General features: G+C 35.2%; 2 protein-coding genes and 1 long non-coding RNA gene across 5 annotated transcripts; all 3 read left to right on the top strand.

Moving 5' to 3' along the window:
• The first annotated feature begins 4,738 nt into the window (after positions 1-4,738).
• LOC110911080 (F-box/LRR-repeat protein At5g63520-like) lies at positions 4,739-7,965 on the top strand. 2 transcript variants are annotated; one of them, XM_035979346.1, is made up of 3 exons: positions 4,739-4,970; positions 7,289-7,494; positions 7,586-7,888. In XM_035979346.1, the coding sequence occupies exons 1-3, from the start codon at positions 4,939-4,941 to the stop codon at positions 7,606-7,608; spliced, it is 261 nt and encodes an 86-aa protein (XP_035835239.1). In that variant the 5' UTR covers positions 4,739-4,938; the 3' UTR covers positions 7,609-7,888. The 2 variants fall into 2 exon arrangements, with proteins under 2 accessions (XP_035835239.1, XP_035835238.1); XM_035979345.1 differs by having other exon boundaries at positions 4,743-4,970; positions 7,289-7,965.
• LOC118483777 lies at positions 5,016-6,884 on the top strand. Its single transcript, XR_004871460.1, has 2 exons — positions 5,016-5,260; positions 6,506-6,884. It is a non-coding gene; the product is annotated as an uncharacterized LOC118483777 (long non-coding RNA).
• A 4,866-nt stretch (positions 7,966-12,831) lies between the features above and the next one.
• On the top strand, positions 12,832-18,543 carry LOC110911083 (F-box/LRR-repeat protein At5g63520). Of its 2 annotated transcripts, none has more exons than XM_022155664.2 (10): positions 12,832-13,195; positions 13,288-13,419; positions 14,318-14,410; positions 14,489-14,584; positions 14,671-14,772; positions 14,859-14,901; positions 14,977-15,105; positions 15,727-15,902; positions 16,069-16,181; positions 18,031-18,543. In XM_022155664.2, the coding sequence occupies exons 1-10, from the start codon at positions 12,986-12,988 to the stop codon at positions 18,440-18,442; spliced, it is 1,506 nt and encodes a 501-aa protein (XP_022011356.1). In that variant the 5' UTR covers positions 12,832-12,985; the 3' UTR covers positions 18,443-18,543. The 2 variants fall into 2 exon arrangements, 1 of the variants encoding a protein (XP_022011356.1); XR_004871459.1 differs by having other exon boundaries at positions 12,895-13,195; positions 16,073-16,181.
• Positions 18,544-22,898: the final 4,355 nt, after the last annotated feature.

Raw genomic sequence — 22,898 nt, 5'->3', positions numbered from 1 at the left:
CCTTTTCGTTGACTGGTTCTTGCATGGCATTTGAACATTTTTTAACTTATGACACACCCATAGATTGATGTTTATAAAATGTTGAATCTTTTTATATAGAGAGAATATGATTATATTATAACTAAGTTAGAACCCTGTATATTACACGGGTTAAATAAATGTAATTTTATATATCAAATAAGAAAAAATAGTTATATCTTTAAAAACCATGTATATTACACAGATTAAATAAATGTAATTTTGTATACTAAATACCAAAAACATCGTATCTTTAAGAAACCCGTGTATAATCAGGTTGAATAAATCTACCAAATAATAAAAATATTACATCCTTAAAAACCCCCGTATGTTACACGTGTTGAATAGATCTAAAAAAGAGTTATATCTTTAAAAACCATGTATATTAAATAAATGTAATTTTACATATTAAATACTAAAAACGTTGTATCTTTAAAAAACCCGTGTATAGTCGGGTTGAAAAATTTACCAAATAATAAAAAAAAATTGTAATCTTAAAAACCTCGTGTATTACACGTGTTGAGTAAATCTAATTTTACATAGCAAATGATAAAAAGTTATATCTTTAAAAACTTCGTGTATTACACGTGTTATATAAATGTAACTTTGTATAGTAAATAATAAAAAAGTTATATTTTCAAAAACCCCGCATTTTACACGAGTTGAATAAATATAATTTTGTATACAAATTAATAAAAAAAGTTATGTTTTTAATAAATTAGGATAAAATTTAATATTAATCTATTATTTATATATTTAATATAACATAAGTAGGAAATAGAGGTATTTGTTTTAAAAATATATTAAATTAACAATTTAGATTTGAGGATAATCTATACTATATAATAAAAGAAACCATGTTAAGGACACATGGCGCTCTATAAGGCATTCTTAATTATTTTTTTAAATATTTATTATAAAAAGTTAATTATTGATAATATTAAATTTGCAATTTAAAATTTATAGAAGAGATTTAATGATAAAGACAAAGATAACTGATAATAATATATTAATTATTATAATCATATATTAATTATTAAAAGAGTTAATTACATAGTTAGTCCATGTGGTTTGCACAAAGTAACATACTTAGGTACTAATAGTTTAAAATCACATTCTAGGGTACTACTTTTAATAAAGGATCGCATTATCCCGTTTTACACTACAATGAAATAATAATATTACATCATAATATCCAACTTATCTCTTGTGTATTTAATATTTTTTACTAAAATATTTCTTTTTTTTTCTGCTGGTTATCCAACAATCAAGTAATACGTAAGTTTCTAACCTAATAATAAATAAAAAAACAAGGTAAAATGTTATAAACCATGTAATACACAAATAAAAAATAAAGTGAGATGTTACAATAAGTAAATAGTACCTCAAAGTTCATTTTGTTAGAAAACACATCTTGATGACTAAATGTGTTAATGGATTACATTATTCATGTAAGACATGTGTTTATTCAAATCATGCAATACACGACTTTTTAAAAAAGAGTAAATTACAAAGTTCGTCCTTTATGTATGTCTAATATATCAAAGTATGTCCTTTATCTTTAATAAGCTCAGAAAACATACTTAATGTTTGCAAATCCTTACATGTTACGTCCTTTACCCCTAACTTAGTTAGTTTTCATTATTTAATTTGGTAGCACAAGGGTAATTTAGTCTTTTACCCTTTTAGTTAAACATTTTAATAAATAAAACAAAATATAAACTTAAAATATTAATATAACACATATATACACCCTTCTCTTTATCCCCTCTCTACCAAACATCATCTGCAACCACTTCCATGGCTCAATCACTGCCACCCTTTGCCACCACCACTCCCACCTCAACCATCAAATCGCCGGAGAAACAAAACTCAACCTCAATCATCATCATCTCCATCACAAAATCGTCAGAATCACAAGTACAAAAATGGCGGGAGAAGTATCAGAGAGCTGTATGGACAGTTTACTCACTGAAATAGTTTCATCGTACTGCAATGTTCTCTACGCTACGGCCTACGAAGCCGGAGCTTGCCGCTCGGAGAATTGAAGCAATCGGTTATCAGGTCGGTCATCAGTTCATATTTCCCCCAAATCTCGCCGCTTTAGAACAACAAGATTCCGGCGATGATGCTTCTGTTCTCTCCGTCCAACACTCCACCTGCATCTCCTCTCTCCGTCCTTCAGATCTCGAAGAATTCGTCAAAGGTACATCAATTCACGCACTTCACATCTCAATTCTTCTATTATCTATACAATAAAACCCTAACTATTTCAAATTACAGGCATTTCGTTCGATTTATCGGACAAAGAGCTGTTTTGCGTTGAAGAACAAGACGTGTTTGATAGGATTTACTCACTGGTGAAGTGTTTTGGTGACCTAACTCCTGGTTCGAAGCTGAATATTGTTGAGAGTCTTCGGTCGAACTTTAGTGTTTTGCTTCCGAATATTGATTCGCTTTTTAGGGCTCCGGCTTCGCCTGCTAGTGGGAGTGGATGTGGTGACGGTGGTGGTGTGCTTGATAGAGTTAATTCGCACCGGAATGCGTTTAAGATTTATACGTTTTTTCTGATTCATGTGGTGTTATCTCAGGAAGAAGATCGGTGGTGGTGGCGGGTTAATCCCTGGAGTTAACAGACAGCAGATTAGAGGTGATAATGGTCTGTACGGCAACGAGGTTACCTGCTCGTGCAGGTGGGTTTGCCGGTGAAGTGGTGATGGTGGCAGATCGGTGGCGGTGGCAGGTGGGTCTGGTGAGGTGTATGGCGGTGGTTGTCGGTCCGGTGGTGGTGGTCCGGCGATTAGAGAGAGAGAGAGCTGGTGTGTGTTGAGAGAGAGAGAGAGAGAGAGAGAGGTGTTTATGTGTGAGAGAGAGAGCTGTATTTATATATATATATATATATATATATAATTTTTATTATTTATTTTAATATTTATGATAAAATAACCAAAATACCCTTATGTGGGGCTGATTTAGTCAAATTTAACCATGAAAAGTAACTGGATTAGGACTAAAGGACGTAACATGTAAGGATTTGCAAACATTAAGTATGTTTTCTGAGCTTATTAAAGATAAAGGACATACTTTGATATATTAGACATACATAAAGGACGAACTTTGTAATTTACTCTTTAAAAAATGTAACTATTTTATTACTTAGTATATAAAGTTATATTTATTCAACCCGTGTAATACACGAGGTTCTAACCTAGTATTAATCTATATCTATAGTCTATAGTATATAATAAAAGAAACCTATTTTGTGACACTTGTCATTCTCTCATTTAATTGATTAAAATTATTAATAATACTAATAATAATAATAATATTTAATCTAAATTAATACAAATTTTTATTATTAATAATATTTAATCAAATCTAATAATGCGATTTTATTATATAAATATCCAATAGTAATCACCATGTGTTTCGTCTTTAAAATTTCATGTGATATGATTATTATTAATTTTCATGTGATATGATTATTATTAATTTTTCTTTAAATATTCTGAAGGAAGAAGTATGTGTGTGAATTTGTTTATGTCGGATTTGTGTTAGTACTCAGGGACCGCCCTGATTTCATTTAAGGGTGAGCAAAAGATAAAACCCGACCCTACCCGACTATTACCTGACCCGACCCGAGGAACATAAAATAAATTACCGATTCACTACCCTAAATATTAGGTCGGTTCCGGGTTTTTATGTAATCGGGTACTAAGTATAAGAACCGACCCGACATATTTTATTTTTCAACATGTTTTTTTATGAACTTGGGAAGGCCACTGAGAAAACAACAAATTTAGTATCTATGCATATGTCAAATTTACCTTTTCCAATATCATCAAAATTGATCATTCTTATGATAGTTATCGCTAATCAAGTGTATTAAAATAAATATTATATTCTTTATTGTTTTCGCTTTGACTCCCGAAGTCAAACTTATTGATAAAATTCTATGCTTTCTTATCGCTTAATCGATTATTCGTCTTATACCTTATTGTATTTGCGTTGACTCTGAAAAGTCATCTTTATCATTCAGTACGGTTAACCGATTTATCATCATACAACCTCCCACCTATTCAATCATATGATTTTTCAATCTTATATTAACTAAATAAATAAAGATTAATAATTAATCTTATCCTACTTTAAATATAAAAAATCCGTTAGTTCAGATTAATATTCAATCTTATCCTATTTTAAATATAAAAGTCTCCGTTAGTTTTTTTTAAATTATATTTTTTATTATTATTTGGTATATAAAATCATATTTATTCAACCCATGTAATACACGAGGGTTTTTAAAAATATAACTTTTTTTATTATTTGGTAACAATATTACATTTATTCAACCCGTGTAATACAGTGGTTTTAAAGATATATTTTTTTTTAATATTTGGTATATAATATTACATTTATTCAACCCGTACAATACATATGGTTCTTATAGATATAACTTATTTTATTATTTAATATATAAAATTACATTTCTTCAACCCGTGCAATAAAGGAGGCTTTTACAAAGATAATGTTTTATTATTTGGTATATAAAATTCATTTATTCAACCCGTGTAACACACGGGGTTGTAACCTAGTATTTTATTAAAGTATGATAAGATTTAATATTAATTTATTATTTATTTAAATTAGTTAATATAAGATAAATATAGATTTGAGAATACATTCTATGAATGACACGTGTTCAAAACTTATTTTCTTTTATTATAGATAGAAGATTTATATTTGATCAAGTTTTGAATAGAAATATTACCAAACCATGTTCCATTGGCTTTCTCTTTTCTCCAAAGTTGTTTTTTAATCGTTGATGAATAATGACAGCTACGAGGAGACCGAGTTCCTTATAAACTCTGCATAGGGGTGACTAAAAAAAGAAAATGCGGTCAAGAAAAGGTTGGATGCATGACGTTTTTTGCATCCTATCAACTTTTCGGGTAACATACTATTCTTTTTTCTTTGAGCGATTACATATATCATCATTTAGGCTATATGGTGTGGGGGTCATGATTGGGTCATGGTTTGCCACATAGGCCCATTATTCATGCCCTATACCACCCCCTCATTAAATCACGGTGGTTGGCGTGGATTAAACCACGGCAACCACGTCCCCCTTTTTTCCATTATTCAGGTAAACCCTAACCCCAACATCAACAAGAACAATATGTATTTTTCATTCACGTCGCAGTCTTTTGATCGTAATCTGCGGTTTTGCTTTTTTCCAAAGGTACTTTTCCTATTATATGTATTTTTCTTTTGATCTTAATCGTAATATTTTAATTCACAGCAGCAATTTTTTATTTTAATTCACAATCGCAATCTTTTTATTGTAATATCTGCAAATTACATGCTTGTTTACTATGCTTGTTTACTGTGCATACAAAGTGACGATTTGAAAAAAAATTAATGAATAGCAGATATTTATGCTTCTTCCATTCAACCTCTAAAAAAATTAATGAATAGCAGATATGTGTGTTTACTGTGCTTCTCTTTTAATATGTTTCCGTATGTGTTCTAGGATTCGCTAATTTCTGATTCAAGCCCTAATTTGTTGCAAAATTGCTTAAACTAATGTAAATTAATGGTAACTTGCATCGTCTCTGGCTGATTGTCGCATACGAGTTTAGTTAATTTTTATGGAGGTATATGGAATTGAATTCGTATTTGAGTTGAGCTTTGAAGTTACAATCACTCTGGTTTTGTAATGCGACATTGACCGATTCAGAAGCTAAATTGATATCAGCTTTTGGATGTCTAATAAGTTGTGTTTTAGCTTCTGAGTTAATATGGATATTTATAATTTATTTAGTAGCCAAGTTGACACCAGTTTTCTTTGATTTCTTCTGTGCTTTAACTTTTAAGCACATTGATATAGTTCATTAATGCCAATGAATTAGTTGATTATGCATAGGTTTCGTTCCTTATAATATATATGACCTTGTTTCAGCTTAGAAAGTCATAGGGTTTGATATCTCACTTCAGTGGCGAAGCTTGACGTTTTCGACCTCGACGGGGAAAACGTCCTCGACGGGGGTCGAAAACGTATATACCCAAAAATTTCTATACGAAAACTATATATATAACACTACTGAGCGAAAAGTTCAGGGTGTCGGGCGCCTCTCGGCCCCTTCAAAGTTGCGCCATTGTCTCACTTCTTTGATCCACATTATATATGTATGCCCTGTACCTGTTCCATATAAAGTTTTATAGGAATCTTTTGATACAACAGCTTTGTGATGTTACTGTGAATCTTTTGAATGTGTAAGGTAATTTGGTTTTACCTAAAAGCATAAGTGCATATCATTTTCTAAACACAGTGATTTTCTTATTTTATCTTGTTGGTGCTTTTTTGTGTGTTTATGTAAGTGCATTATATTTCAATGAAAGATCAAAGTAATATTGTCATGCATGTATCATGTAGTTGCCTCAGTTGGTAAAGTGAGTCGGTTGCTAACTGGTCACATGGGTAAAGTTTTATACAGGTCCAAATGGATTGGAATTGTTATTTTAATAACCCGAGTTTGAGGATGAAATTATGGAGATTCCGGAATTGAAGCACCCAAATGGTAGAGAAAAAACAAAAAAGGACGCGGCGGCCAAAAATAAAGAGGCGTCGACAAAAAATGAAACTCCGGGTGAAACGAAGGTGGATAAGTTGATGAGCAAGTTCACCGTATTTAACGAAATACAAGCGGCAAGACTTAAGTTGAAAGAAAAAGAAATGCAACGAGACTACGCATAACCATCTTCGTTCGGATTTGATTGAACATGTTTGGCAATTTGGTCGGGTTAACAACAACGAGTAGTTTTTTTTCCTTAATTTATAATATGCAGTTTAAATTTGGATGTTATTTTTTTATTAATTTGAGTGTTATGTAGTTTTATTACTAAAATTTATTTAATTTTATTTGTTGTTTATTTAAAATAAATAAAATATATTTCACACAAAAAAAAGGGTGGGTAGTGTTTTGGGTCATGACCACACCCTTAGGATAGTGATTTTGGATGGTGAATTAGAGGACGGTGACATAGCGCTGACGTGGAGGATCATGGTGGTCATGAGGGTCATGACCACACCCTATAGCCTTATAACATAGAAGACCAACTTATAATAGTTCACACGTGCACAGTCAACCTTTGCATCTCATTAGCAAGAAATCATCTTATTGTTTTAAAAATACGCTTCTAGTCGTTTTTTAACCCATTTGACACGTTTTAATTTTGCTAGCGTTTTTGGTTTATCATCTTCATGCAGGATTGAAAAGGGGCATCTTTCTGTTTTTGATCATGAGGGCATCAAAGCCGGCGATACATTCCATTTTTACCACCCGGATTTAACTGTCGGTGTATCTTCTATCGCCGCTATCTCTAGCCATTTGAGATCTTTCAATAGAGGGAGCAACAATGCCATTGGCGGTGATAAGCAGGATGTGTTCGGTGGTCTTATATTCAGTTGTTGTGGTGAGGAGTTCTTTGGACGACCAAACATTAACAGCGCACCGTTTGTGTACAACTTCCCGGGTGTGACACTTGGGGGGACATTTTGTTGCAGGGTATTTGGACGTGGCGTTTTAACCCCGTATGTTAAAGAATCCCAAGAACAAAAGGCGGTGCAATGTTGCGTGCATACTAAGGGTGCTGTCTATTTAATCATGTCTTACACTCCGTCAAAAACGATTTAATGTTGTTTTTGTGTTGTGTTGGGGTTTGGCGACATAGAAAAGATAATGGTGGTTTTTTCGTTGTCTGAGTTTATGTTTTATGGGTTGTCTGTTTTTTGAGTGTTTTTATAAGGATTACTAGTAGTTCTTTTGTCCTAAGATTTAAGTGTTAACATGTGATGTGATTTCTTCCTTGTACAAAAAGTAACTTAGGTTACCATCTTGGATTATACCCTTTCTTATATTAAGGTACCGTTTCAGAAAAGAAAAAGGAAGTGCCGTTTAAAAAACGTTTACTTGGTTGACATTTCCACTTTACAAAAAAATATTATTATGCATAATGGATATAGAATTAAATACTATTATTAATTGTTTACGAGAATATCGAATTCTATGAGTAAATATTATTATTCTTGGTTTATTATACCGGATCACCCACCCAAGAAACCCCGCGCCCTTAGTCTAACGATACAAGTTCAATTTTTTTAGAATACGCAAAATACTAAGAGTTATAATTCAAACCAACTCGCCCTAATGATTTAACCAGTGCAATGATTAATCAAACCAACGCACTGATTAAAAAATGACGACATTATCTATGTATAACTGATACACAATTGTACCTTACATTCTAACCAACACGCCCTTTAATATGACTGACGCACCATTGACATTCTAACCAACGCACCCTTTAATAATGTTTTGAACATAAACTAAACCAACGCAATAATTAATGACATGATTGTCTCTCAGTGTATAACAAACAAAGTAATTGTAGTAGTATCGTAGATAAAATCGCCAGTCCCTTATAACATGCGGGTTTTAGGCGTTTGGTCATTTGTGAAAAGAAGGAAGTAGTGAAAGGGTATACCTCTTTTGGTTTCATGAAATGAAGTAGTTGTGGTTTCATGAAATGAAGTAGTGTTTTCTCGTTGTCTTGTTTATGTGAACCTGAATCAACAAGTTTAATGTTATAACTACACAAAAGAACCAAATACATACCTAAATGCTTAGAGGAACTGTTACAATCATAACTAGGGTTGTTCACGAGTCGAGTCGAACCGAACTGATTAGACCTTTGCTTGTGCATTCGTTTACAGACCGATCCGAACTGAACCGAGCGTTTTTTCAACCGAGCCAAACTCGAATGAGCGCCTTTCGATCAGAGCATTTTTCGAACGAACGTCGAGCGAGTATCGAGCGTCGCGGAACAAAATAGGAAAGTGATGATAGGGTGTTAGTATTTAGAGTAAAGTACAATTGTTGTCTCTAAGGTTTCGTCCAATTAGATCACTAGTATAAATTTAACAATTAACAAGGAATAGAAAAAAGATTCAACTGGTTCTACCGAGATCATCTGAGCGGGAAGATTAATCGTCGATCGATTTAAGTAGACCCATGTTCTACCGGAAGTTCGAAATCAAATGAACTTATTGAAGCAAAACCATGGGGAATTAGTGTCATGGCAATAGAGAATTCGAATAATGATGGTCGATGCGGGGTTCTAATTAGGATTATGTATTTCCGAATTGAATGACGGGTTGGGACTTGAGTACCGATCGACGCTTCACATTTCGGTGACATTTTGACTTAATTACTCAAATGGACATTGGATTATTGAACAGTGGACTATTGGTGTCGACCTTCAGTTCTATAGTTAAATGACGTCTATTTGGATCTTGGACCAAACATTATTAATGTGCGTCTCTAGTCATTATACACACACGCATATCAAAAAATAAATCAAGCCAACCGATCCGAACCGAACTGAACGGACCTTTGCTCGTGCTCGTTCGTTAAAAAACCAAACCGAGCACCTTTTGCAATCGAGTTGAATCGAACAAGTATATTCTGAGCATTTTTTGAGCAAGCATCGAACGAGTTTTGAGCGTCGAGCAATTTGGACAACCCTAATCATAGCTAGTCAGCATGACCATTTGTATCACATGTTACTTACTGGTGGGGATGTAAAGGAACTGAACCAAACCGAAGCCTTGTTTATGTTCGTTCATTTAACACTGATTTTGTAAATGAACGATTCACAAATACAAACTGAACGGAACTTAATATTTGTGTTTGTTTATTAAGGAAATGGATTTATTGGTGTTCGTTCATTAACTTATAAACTTATAAATGAAAACAAACGAACGCATGCTAATTTGAAAAATTATAATAACATTGTTAATCCTAAACAACTGACACAACCATCAAAAGGATAAATCAAGTTTAATTACTTAGACATAATTACCCCAAATACTTAACACATCACATAGACACATAACCATAATTAACCCAATAAATGTTTAAGAGGTTTAAGTTCCCTAAATTCTTCTTACGATCACCATTTCACCATGCAAGATCTTCTATGCATCAAACAACATAAACAATAAAAAATGAACAAATCTAAACCCGTAAACGTAAACGAACGAATATAAACAAATGTTCACAAACAATCTTTGTTCATGTTCACTAACTTAACGAATCAAAGTAATTTCTGTCGTATGTTATTTACACTTAAAAGTTGCTTATGGAATATGCAAAAAACCTAACTAGATACAACTTTATAACCAATAATAAGGTCGTTTTTGTGTAACACTAATAAGTAATGGATGGAATAATAAGTTGCATATACACTAGCTTCGAATTATGAAAAGTTAAATAATAAGGTTTTATTGTGTAACACTAATCCATATTTACCATTGTAGAAACATGAACCTATACGGGTCTATACTTCAACGGTTATGAACACGAACATATCCACACCTTGCGTTCTCTGTCTCGTTTCAATTCTGCAAAATAGTAAACACGTTAGAAGGGGTCAGAGACTGGAGTCTCTGGACCACCCTCCAACGCTCAAGTCAGAATTAGATCAATGTAGAGAGAGTATTAGGGTTAAAAAATAACTTGTAGATATTAGGGAGGAGTCCCTTATTTATAGTTTGTGGTGATTAGGGTTTCCCCTTTTCTAGGAAATTTGGTTACATAGGGATCAGGCTCATTTTTAGGAGAATGGGAATATCACCAGAATAAAATAGTTTTTTTCTTGCCATTGGTCATGAGTTTTGCATTTTGTTTCCATTTTGATCACATTGCATAACTCCGTCTAAAAACCTCAATTTTAACCAGAGGTATTTTGGGCATTTTGGTTTTAAACCTTTCAACTTGCCATTTTGGTCCATTCTCAGGGCAGTGGGGGTGGAACGTTATGTTCCGTGATAAAGGAATGTTCAACGCGTGGAGAAAACATTTGACCACCGCCACCAACTATTCAACGCGTGATAAAATCAACGCGTTATGGCTTGTGAGTGATAAATTGATGTGAGGGGGTGTGAGGGTTTATTGTTGTGTGTTGTGAGTGATGACCATTGCCACTAAAAAAGGTTGTGAGTGATGGAAAAACGATTGATGACATGGCGGAACTTGATTGGATGTTTGTGAGTGATGGAATTCTATCACTAGTGACCACCCCCACTCCCCTTAGGGGTGCCGGGGCACTCCGTTATACTATAACGGAAACAATCTTCCACGCGTGATGGGCCGCCGCCACTACAACTACAACGCGTTAATCTTCCACGCGTTAATCATTTTCGTGATGGTGACAACGCGTTATGGTTTATTTTTGTGAGGGTATTTGTTGGTTGGGGGGAAATTGTTGGGTGTGGTGGTGAGTGATGACCACCCCCACTAAAAATGGTTGTGAGTGATGGAAAAATGGTCAATGACATGGCGAAACTTGATTGGTGCTTGTGAGTGATAAATTCTATCACTAGTGAACCACCCCTAGTCCCCTTATAACACATTACATAAACCCATTTAACCTTTTTTAAAACCCTATTTCAACATAATCATCTAACGTCTTTATACTTCTTCTCCAAATCATCCACTCACCCATCATATTAAGAATATACATGCAGGTGCATGCCTTAGTTCTACGTTGAAAAAAGAAGAATTATATAAATATATATAATATCTGTTTTGCCGCAAACCTTTCTATTCAACTTCATCCATGTCTTTCAAACTTGATGGCAAAAATTTAATATTTGAATCCCTTCTAACGAACAAACCAATACTTGAGGATGCGATATTTGTTCACCATTCGTTATAAACCCGTCAAAACAACAGAATGTCACACGAGTTTCCGTGTGAACCACTGCAAGCGTAACTCACTGCACCATCGTCAACTACACCGTGACCACCTTTGTTCGTCGGAGCTTTCCATCATGCCACCGGTTCCGTCACGTTAATTCTCTGATCACGATAAGGTACCAAGTTATCATCACCCTCTTCGCCTTGTTTCTGTTATAGTGCTAATTAAATTCTGCTATCTTCACAACACTGATCTAAACCGGCTGTTGCACTCCGCCGTGACTGTTAGCGCATCGATCCGGTCAATTTGATTCGTGACCTGAGTGTCAGAATCAGTTTGTTCTTTTGAATACCACTTCTTGGAAACCTTGTTTTAAAAGTTTATTGATTCGTTTTAGTGATTGACGCATCAGGCGATCGCTTTAACTCGGTTCAGATTGATCGTTCGAGAAGAAGTATGGTGGGCGAGTGGATGATTTTGGAGAAGAAGCATAAAGACATGGATGATTATGGTGAAATAGGGTTTTAAAAAAGGTTAAATGGGTTTATATAATTTGTTATAAGAATGGATGCAAGTTAAAAGGTTTAAAATGAAAATACCCAAAATACCCCTAGTTAAAACTAGGGTTTTTAGACGGAGTTATGTGATGTAATCAAAATGACAACAAAATGGAAAACTCAAGGAGCCATGGACAAGAAAAAAACTATTTAGACTAAATTAGCAAATTGGGACAAACCTCGGGGACTAAAATAGCAATTTACTCTTTTCATAATAAATTTTGTTATTTGTTGTAGGCGGTAAATAAATCATGGCAACCATGGTTCTCCTTTCCATTTTTCAAAATATCATTTCTTTTTTTTTTTACAAAGATAAATTAAAATAAATAAGTTGACAGTGGTTTGAGTCATGACCATATTGGTTTTGAATGGTGGATTAGAGGTGGGTGACATGACACTGACGTAGAGGATCGATAGTTACGAGGGTCATGACCACACCCAATAGCCGACTATTTACAGAATTTGAACCGATATATTCTTAGGAATAAACCACTTTTTTTACCACCAAGTTATCGTTCGAGAATTTAGAGGGATCTTTGAAACAAAAATCCCGTATTTAACGAGATAAATAGAGTACGTGTGAAGAATATTGACATTGGGCGGGAACTGTACGAACGAACCCTCCACCACCACCAACCGCCACCCAAATGGCGTCTTCTGAGACACTCCGGCACTGCGGAACCGCTGCAACTATTGATATCATCGGCGAAGACCTTCTTCACAACATCTTCTCCAGACTTCCGGCAACCTCTTTCGCCTCCGCCGCTTGCGTCAACCGCTCCTGGAACCTCGTCTGCGAACGCGTCCTTTCTCGTCCGAAGCTCGCCTCCGCATGTTCCAGTAACGATTCACTCGAGGTAGCTTTATTCAAACCCTAACTTTTACATGAATCAGAAGTTACACTCGAATTTGTGTTATTGGACATGTTTTAAGCCCTAATTGTGATTAGGTTGCTGTAAAAGATGTGGTGGATAAAGTACTATCGGAGCCTATTCGTCCTCATTTTGCCATTGCTTCTATTGGTAACTCATTTATTCAGGATTACGATGTGGAAGAATCTTTGGAAGAGGCTCACTACCTCGTATGTTGCTTCTGCTTTAAATTTTGGAGTTAACTTCCGTTTTGCTCCCTATTGTTTGGTCACTTTAACGGTTTAACGGTTTTGCCCCAATCATTTAAAAACAGTCATTTTCCTCCTTGATGTTTCGATCTTGTCGCCATTTTGCTCCCCGGCTCTAACTCCATCCGCTTCGTATGTTAACTGAAAGGGTATTTTGGTAATTTGAAGTATAACGTATGGGTACTTGGATCTTGTATGTTAGCATACAACATGGATGGAGTTAGAGCAGGGGAGCAAACAGACGACAAGATCGAAACATTAAGGAGGAAAATGACCGTTTTTTAAATGATTGGGCAAAACCGTTAAAGTGACCAAACCATAGGGAGCAAAACGAAAGTTAACTCCAAATTTTATAAACATTTAATTACATACAACTTTATAACTAGGGGTGCAAACGAGCCGAGCCCGAGCTCGAGCTCGTTTAACATATGAAAGCTCGGCTCGAAGGTAATTTTTCAAGCTCGGGCTCGACTCGTTTAGTACTTTTTAATTAATTTATATTAATTATAATTATTATTATACATATAATTTAGTTTTTTTTTATATTTATATAAATGGTAATTATTATTATATAAATATATGTTTAATATATTAATAAAAAATATATAAATAGAAAGCTCGATTAGGCTCGCGAGCCGGCTCGAGCTCGATAAGCGAAGCTCGGGCTCGGGCTCGTTTACTAAACGAGCTTGTTTTTAGGCTCGGGCTCGAGCTCGAGCTCGTTTAAGCTTTTTTTCGAGCCGAGCTCGAGTAGCTCGCGAGTAGCTCGGCTCGTTTGCACCCCTATTTATAACCATGTATAATAAGTTGCATATACACAGGCTTTGAAAAATTTACTGATTCAATGAATGGCTTGCAGATTACTAAATCATTAGGCAGCAATATTCCGGTTATTACTAATAGTACGTTGGGAATAATCGGAAGGGATAAGTTTTCTGATGAATTCAAAGAGGTTTTGTTTTCTCTTTTATTTTGATTGTTAGTCTTGCGTGTTAAGACTTAAGAAAGTAACGAATTAAATAATCTGCAGGCTCAGTGGAGACGCGGCGAAGAAGATAATGCAATCATATTGACTGTTGGATTTCTACCAGGGATCAAAGTCACAACAATACCACTTTTAATGAAGGTGAAATGTCTCATCTTTCTCTTTTTTATATATCGCTTTTGTTTGAACTTTATTTTTCTTAAGTTCGTGTGTTATTCATGTATCAGAATCCGATAACTTTTATGATGAAGAAATTTATAACCGACATTAGGGAGTTCTCAACTTCTGTTTCAGGGTGTTCATCCCCCGCTGCCATAATGATGTTCGCTGTAAGTCTTTCCTCGTGATATTTATGCGTATATTACTAATAATAGTCTTTCTTGTTTTATTAACAAGATGGTATTCTTGTTTACAGGACCAGTACCGTGTAGGCCTGATCGATGTAGCGGAAAAGATGGGTTAGCGTTGGTTCATAAAGTCGTCACTCTGTTATGCTGGCTTGATTTTATGTATTTTGTTTTTCATTATTGTAGGTTATGCAATGTCACAAAAAACTGTCATTGTTGGTGATTATTCCTCTCCGTTCCGATATTTGAACTGTCCTGATGCTTGGTCTGTTGGTGCTGCCTTGGTATTTGCGGTGGATAGGAATAAACCTTCTGGTAACATCAAAATCTACATTCGTGGATATAATATTGTATGTTTTTTATATGCTTATTGTTTCTTTCGTAATTTCCTCTCTTTGTTGATCTCGTACCTTCTTTTCGTTTTGAGTTAAATGCCATTTTAGTCCCTGTGGTTTGGGCCATTTTGCCAGTTTAGTCCAAAGGTTTCATTTTTAACCTGTGGGTCCAAAAAGGTTTCACAGTTGCCATTTTAGTCCACTGGGTTAACTTCATCCATTTTTTCTGTTAACGAGAAGGCCAATTCGGTCATTTTATATGGCTGAATTGCCCTTTTAGTTAACAGAATTACATACAAAATGACCGAATTGGCATTCTCGTTAACAGAAAAAATGGTTGAAGTTATCCAAGTGGACTAAAATGGCAACTGTGAAACCTTTTTGGACCCACAGGTTAAAAATGAAACCTTTGGACTAAACTGGCAAAATGACCCAAACCACAGGGACTAAAATGGCATTTAACTCTTTCGTTTTTTTTTTTAATATTTGAGTTGCTATTTGAGTCTATCAAGTACTATTCTTCTGGATTTAACACTCGGGTCAATTTTCCTTTTGTAATTTATTTTTTATCTGCTGCATTTTTAAATATATTTTTGAGCAGGTATAGGAGAAACTCGGTTTCATGCTGTGTTATCAAGTGGATTATCACCTGTAGGCCCCACATATGAGGCAGCATCCGTTCTTGAGAAAAGCAATTCAATTTGGATCTCGGCAAGAAGAGAAGGGTGGGGACAGAATATTGACGCTGAAACTATTCGGAATCAAGTTTATGATCAAGTATGTTACTCTTTTATCTTTAGTTAGCACATGTTGACTTTTTCGTTGACTGGCTCTGTGTGGTTCCGGCCTGGCATATGAAAACTGTTTAACTTACATTGTCTTGCAATTTACCTTCTCTTTTCTTCAAAGTCGTTGACTTTTAATTGTTCAAATATTATGACAGCTAGGAGACCGAAATCAGAACCGTAAACTTTACATTGGGGTAACTAAAAAAGGAAAATGCGGTCAAGAAAAGGTTGGACGCATGACGTCTCTTGCATTCTATGAAGTTCGTAGGTAAGATACTATTTGTTTTTCGTGTTTTACTTTTTCTTTAAGCCATTACCAATATCATTATTTTGAACTTAGAAGTCAACTTATCGTTTTCACAACTTGCCATAGTCAACCTTTGCTGTCCATCTGTCTTTATAAATATCTAACTAGGTTATAACCCCGTGTATTACACGGGGTTGAATAAATAAATTTTATATACTAACTAATAACACATTATATCTTTGAAACCTCATTTATTGTACGGGTTGAATAAATGTAATTTTATATACAAGATAAAAAAGTTATATCTTTAAAACAACGTGTATTACACGGGTTAAATAAATGTAATATTGTTTATCAAATAATAAAATAATACATCTTTAAAAAACCTCATTTATTACACGGGTTGAATAAATGTAATTTTATATACCAAACAAAAAAAAATTATATCTTTAAAAATATGCTCATTACACGGTTTGAATAAATGTAATTTTCTATACTAAATAATAAAAAATATATATCCTTAAAAACCCCGTGTATTGTACGAATTGAGTAAATCTAATTTTATATATCAAATAATAAAAAGTTATATCTTAAAAAACCTCATGTGTTACATGGGTCGAGTAAATGTAATTTTATACAATGAAAATAAAAATATTTAATATATTAATACAAAGTTTGGTTTTCGTGATAAAAATAGATTATTCTGTTGTTGCAAAATTTGTTAATGAAGTCTCAATAAATTTAACCCTTTATTTAAGTTTCGTAAAATTTATTTTATACCAAACTAAACAAAACGTTCAAATATAATTAATTCAAATAAATAATATTATAAATGAGAAGGAGATTAAACTAAATAATAATTATTCATAAGATATTAAACTAATAATATTTAGTAGGAGAGTTATCTATAATATAAGATATTAAATTAAATAATATTTTGTAGGAGGATTATCTATAATTAGTTAGAAGAGATTAAATTAAAATAATAATTATCTATAAGAGATGGCATAATATGATGACAAGTGTCCCTAAAGTGGTTTCTTTTATTATAGTAGTTAGATTAGTCGTCGTTTGGGATTGCTTTTGTGTATATATATTTTTGACTTTAAAACGCAATAACTTGTCCATACACATACTCAAAAGTTGATTATCACTGATTTGGAAACCCAGAATTCTGACGGGTGGGTCGGGGATTGGTCAAATAGGCATTTTTGGGTTGACCCGGAACCGGAACATATTTATTGAAAATTTATTGTTTTTTGAAGTAGAGTAAATTACGATTTTGGCCCCTGTGGTTATATCACTTTTACCCTTTTAGCCCAAAAAAGAATTTTTTAACATCTGAGCCCCCAACGTCTTTTTTTCTAACCCTTTGGCCCCTAACGTCTTTTTTTTTTTTCTAACCCTTTTGGCCCCTAATATTTAATGGATGGGGTTAGTGTTAGGGGCCAAAAGGGTTAGAAAAAAAGACGTTGGGGGCTAAGATGTTAAAAAATTCTTTTTTGGGCTAAAAGGGTAAAAGTGATATAACCACAGGGGCCAAAATCGTAATTTACTCTTTGAAGTAAATGGCTTAATTACCCGTGTACAGGTAGACTAAGAAGTTAAGTTTAATGCTTAAGCAACAATATACAACTTTTAAGTAGTAGAAAAATTATCTCACAAATTAATAAATGCTTATGTCATGATTATTGTTGTTTATTATATATAATAAATTATGTTTACAAAATTAAATTATTTCAATAATTCTATTTATGATAAATTGGCCTAGAGGTTTAATGGCTTAAAAATACACTTCTGGTGATTTTTTTTATCCATATAAAGTGTTCTAATTTTTGCTAGCGTTTTTCGGTTTATCATCTTCATGCAGGAATAACAGGAAGTATTTTTTTGTTTCTGAAAAGGGCGTCAATTTGGGCGATACATTCCGCTTTTACCACTTAGATTCTACCGCTGCTCGATCTTCAGTCACCGCTATCTCTAGCCATCTGAGATCTTTCAACAGAAGGAGCAACAACACCACTGGAGGTGACAAGCAGGAGGTGTTTGGCGGTCTTATATTCAGTTGTTGTGGTGCGCGGTTCTTTGGCGGACCAAACATTGACAGCTCACCGTTTTTGGACAACTTCCCTGGTGTGACACTTGGGGGCGCATTTTGTAGGAGGGTAATTGGACGTGGTGTTTTAACCCTGTATGCTAAAGAATCCCAAGAACAAAAGGCAATGCAATGTCGCGTGCAAGCTCGCGGTGGTGTCTACTTTATCATGTCGTACCATCAATGAAAAAGGAATTTATGTGGTTTTTGTGTTGCGATTTGGCGGGAAAGAAAGGATAGACATGATGAACCAAATGAAATTGTTTATCGGGAAATTGTTTTTTTTTTTTTAATTTGTTTATTAAATCTGCAAACATGATGAACATATTTTGTTTACTTAAGTGACTGAACATGAATAGGCTACCTAAACATGAAGAATCATATAAGAAAATTAATATTACTTTTAGAAAACAAATGTCTTGTATCTTTCTGATGCAGTTTCGCGTGCAATCAAATGGCTCAAACACAATGATTCATTCAAAGACTTGGAACCGAATGGTTCAAAGAAACCTAAAGGTTTTCTTTACAATAATCAAACTAAAATCTAAGTAACAATAAACCCTAAGGTAGCGTTCGTTTCATGGAATGGAATGGAATGGAATTAGGAAGTTTTTCTTTGTAAAATTGATCTTGGTTGGGGGAGGGAGGAATTTGAAATCTCATGAATTTCTTTAATCAATGAAATTTGTGACTATTTCAACATTCCTTAGAAATCCTTCACTCAAATGAAGGAATGGAATGGAATGTTGAAATAGTCACAAATTTCATTGATTAAAGAAATTCATGGGATTTCAAATTCCTCCCTCCCCCAACCAAGATCAATTTTACAAAGAAAAACTTCCTAATTCCATTCCATTCCATTCCATGAAACGAACGCTACCTAAAACTCATATTTATGCTAACTGTCAAAGAGATAAATATGGAAATAAAAATTCAAATAAATATTAAAATAATATTCGTAGATATCTTTGCTACAAAAGGTGGTGCTACAGTGACCACTAACGGCGATATTGTGGCTAACAGTGGTCAACCACTTTCCTTGGATGACCCAAAGATCTCACAAGTTAGTTTGGGAGGTTTGAATTTTACCGATTACATGGCGGAACTAGCTCAAAAAGTTAGGGGTATCCTAACCTTTTTTTTAGGCTCAGGGGTATCCTTTATATAATGGAAACGGAGTTGAGAGATAATTTTACACTACGAAAATGGAGTTAAGGAGTATTTTTACACTACGGAGACGGGGTTGAGGGGTAGCCCGTGCTACCCCTACTTTCACTCTAAGTCCGCCTCTCACATTACCATATCTCCTTCAAATTTGCAATTTGAAAATATGGAAAAGAATAAAATTTCGATTGTACAAGATATATCTTACGTGAAAAAAGATGAAGATCCACGTGAACAAAAATTAATTTTGAAAAATCAAATGGTGGGGTCCAATAGAAAAATTGATGGTGAGAAATTCATGGCATCTCAAGATAAGTTGAAAATTCAAAGAGAAGAGTCTATGGGTAATACTACTGAAAATAACACAACTCAGTTGCCCATTTCATATTTTATTACTAGTGGGCCATGTGGAAAAGGAGGTGAGTTGATTAGTGGGGATGTTTTAAAAATTAGTGGGCGTAATCCTTGATTGTAGTCCGTTTAGTCGGAATCCAAAGATTAAAAGGTTACCGGAGACAAGTCCATCAAAGCCCGACAATATAGCGATTGCAAAAGCAAATGACGTGTGCTCATTCTGGGTGGCCAAATTAAATGTGAACAAATCACGACAAGATGTTCCGTTCGATCCGGGTGGGTTTGGTTCGGAGACAAAACTCGAGGACGAGTTTTTTTCAAAAAAGGGGAGTATGATGCAAAGATATCTACGAATATTATTTTAATATTTATTTGAATTTGAATTTCCATATTTATCTCTTTGACAGTTAGCATAAATATGAGTTTTAGGGTTTATTGTTAGTTAGTTTTTAGTTTGATTATTGTAAAGAAAACCTTTAGGTTTCTTTGAACCATTCGGTTCCAAGTCTTTGAATGAATCATTGTGTTTGAGCCATTTGATTGCACGCGAAACTGCATCACTTTCAGTTTGTGGATGCGTCAAAGGCGTACCGCCCGACAAAGGATATGAAAGTTAAGACCGTGGGGTATGGTGGGGCAGGGGTTTGGGGCATGGATTGACACGTGGACTTCGAGGGGCATCGCTGGTGAGTGACGTATTGGGTCGGGTATGGCAGGGCGTGGCTAGCCTGCGTGGGTTGGCCAGTGTTACAAAAATTAAAAAAAAAAGTATAAATTAAAAAATACACACAAAATTAAAAAAAAAAAAGCCTAAAATTATTATTAAAATTTCCTAAAAATTACAAAATCCTAAAAAAAGGATTACAAAATAAAAAAAAGCCTAATTAAGCGTTAGGTAGATTTCGAACAGGGCGAGCTTGTCAAAAGGCTTCCGCTCCTTGCTCCGAAACTCGATGTTGTCCACTGCCACCCGGTCTTTGTGACTTATATCACCGCTCGGGACGCTGTCGTAGTAGGCTTTAAAACGGTTGAGCTTCGGTCGTAGTTCGCGCCACTTGTGTTGGCACGCGTTTAGATTGTGCCGGTCGTTCCCAACGTTGACCCGAATCGATAGCTGACTCGACCTGAAACATAACGATAAAAAAAATTGGGTCCCATCACTTTACGCCCCCTCAAAACTTTTGGTCAAGCTCCGGCACTGATGCTCAGCCTTTGTCTGTTGATTTTAATCTAAAGCGCCCCGCTTTGGCCAAAGCGGGGTGTTTGAGTGTGTGAATAGTCGGGGCATTTATTACATTGTTTTCTTTATGCTTTTACTAGGTTATAACACATGGGTCATGCTAATTACCCATGCAGAAAATAATTTTCACATCCCTAAGCGCCGCGCTATGGCCAAAGCGGGGCGCTTAGGTCGACAAAAGGTGATACGAGGCTTGACTGACTGACTGACATTGCAGAGACATAAAGGTGATACGAGGTTTCAGTGGTCTCGTGAACCCTAAGCGTCGCGCTATGGCCAAAGCGCGGCGCTTCGACCCCAAATGTTCAATTTAAAACCCTGCTCAGACTCAACATTCATCATTCGGTGATTTGTTTTTTGTCGATTTTCTTTGCTCTATTAGTTACATGTCTTGAAAAAACGATGTCGTGGTTAAGCAACTATCTTTTCGGTCAATATTCTGACGAGTCAGTTGTTCCTGATTCTTACGAGGGGACCGTTATTTCTGACTCGTATGAGAAACCGATCTCGTCCAACTTGAGGGAGACAGAGGTTGTATCTGGCATTCGTTATCGTGATAACACGGTGAAGCTGGATTTGAATACCCCTGTGGAGGACCCTTACGCACAACAAGGTTATTTGAATTTCGGTTACGGTGGCGAGTATAGCTTTGTACAGCAGGAGTGTTATCCAAACGACAGTTACGGTTGTCAACAGAGCTTACAAGGTTATTCGAATTTCGGTTACAGTGGCGAGCAAAGCTTTGTACAGCAGGAGTGTTATCCAAACTAGAGTTACGGTTGTGAACAGAGCTTTGAACATCAAGTCTATTCGAACCTCGGTGACGATGGTGAGCCGGAGGATGTGTCTATTGACGAGGAAGGTTGTTACCCGGTTACATTTTCGTTTGATACAACACAGACCTTTTCGTCACGTAAAGAGTTGGTGCGTTGGGTACAAGACACGGCAAAAGACAATGGTTACCTCATTGTGACTAAGAGGTCGAATAAAAGAGGAGAGAATTACAAGATTTGGTTTCAATGTACTTTTGGTGGGGAGCATAAGAGTATAGCTACACAGAGGAAAACGGGTAGCAAGAAAATAGGCTGCACGTTCGAGATGATCGGGTTTGCAGAATCATCCGGAAGTGTTTGGAGGATCGAGGTGACGAAGGCGAAGCATAACCACACTCCTATTGAAAACTTCGAGGGTCACGCGTATGCGAGAAGGCTTTCTTCGGAGGATAAAAAACTGGTTAAGGAGTTGGCAGAGCAAGATATTCCCAACCAAAGTATCTGGCGAACGCTGACAAAAAACAATCCGGCTAGAAAGCTTATTCCGAAAGATATACACAACGCTGTTCAGAAGATCAACGCCGAAAAAAATGTCGGTAAGTCTCCGAAGCAAAAACTTGAAAACATTCTTATCGAAAAAAATTACACTTATTACATGCGCACGAATGAGATATCGAATGAAGTTGAAGATGTCTTCTTTGTTCACGAAAAATCATTCACTATGTGGTGTGCCTTCCCGCATGTGCTAATGATTGACGCCACCTACAAAACGAACATGTACAACCTGCCATTTGTTCATGTCGTAGGCATGACGTCGACAAACAAATCGTTTACGGCTGCTTGTGCGGTAATTTCCACTGAGAAGTCAGAGAACTACCTATGGGTGTTGCAGAGGATCAAGTCTATGCTGGTAGGATGTATGGAACCGCGCATGATTTTAACTGACAGGGATTTTGCGCTAATGAACGCGTGTGAATAAGTTTTTCCAAAAGCGCATAGGTATCTTTGTCGGTTCCATATTCAACAAAATATTAATAAGAACAACAAGAAGAAATTCTCTGACAAGGAGTGGAAAGAATTCGTACGTACATGTTGGACATTGTGCGAGTCTA

Source organism: Helianthus annuus, chromosome 2, assembly GCF_002127325.2.
Source record: "Helianthus annuus cultivar XRQ/B chromosome 2, HanXRQr2.0-SUNRISE, whole genome shotgun sequence".
Taxonomy (NCBI): domain Eukaryota; kingdom Viridiplantae; phylum Streptophyta; class Magnoliopsida; order Asterales; family Asteraceae; genus Helianthus; species Helianthus annuus.
This window is presented reverse-complemented; position numbering and strand designations above follow the sequence as displayed.

Bases quoted from the DNA above. Each gene is read 5' to 3' on its own strand.
- LOC110911080 (XM_035979345.1), top strand. From the start codon at position 4,939: ATGACGTTTTTTGCATCCTATCAACTTTTCGG. The intron at 4,971-7,288 runs GTAACATACTAT...ATCTTCATGCAG, and splicing joins GCATCCTATCAACTTTTCGG to GATTGAAAAGGGGCATCTTT.
- LOC110911083 (XM_022155664.2), top strand. From the start codon at position 12,986: ATGGCGTCTTCTGAGACACTCCGGCACTGCGGAACCGCTGCAACTATT. The intron at 13,196-13,287 runs GTAGCTTTATTC...AATTGTGATTAG, and splicing joins CCAGTAACGATTCACTCGAG to GTTGCTGTAAAAGATGTGGT. The intron at 14,585-14,670 runs GTGAAATGTCTC...TTCATGTATCAG, and splicing joins CAATACCACTTTTAATGAAG to AATCCGATAACTTTTATGAT.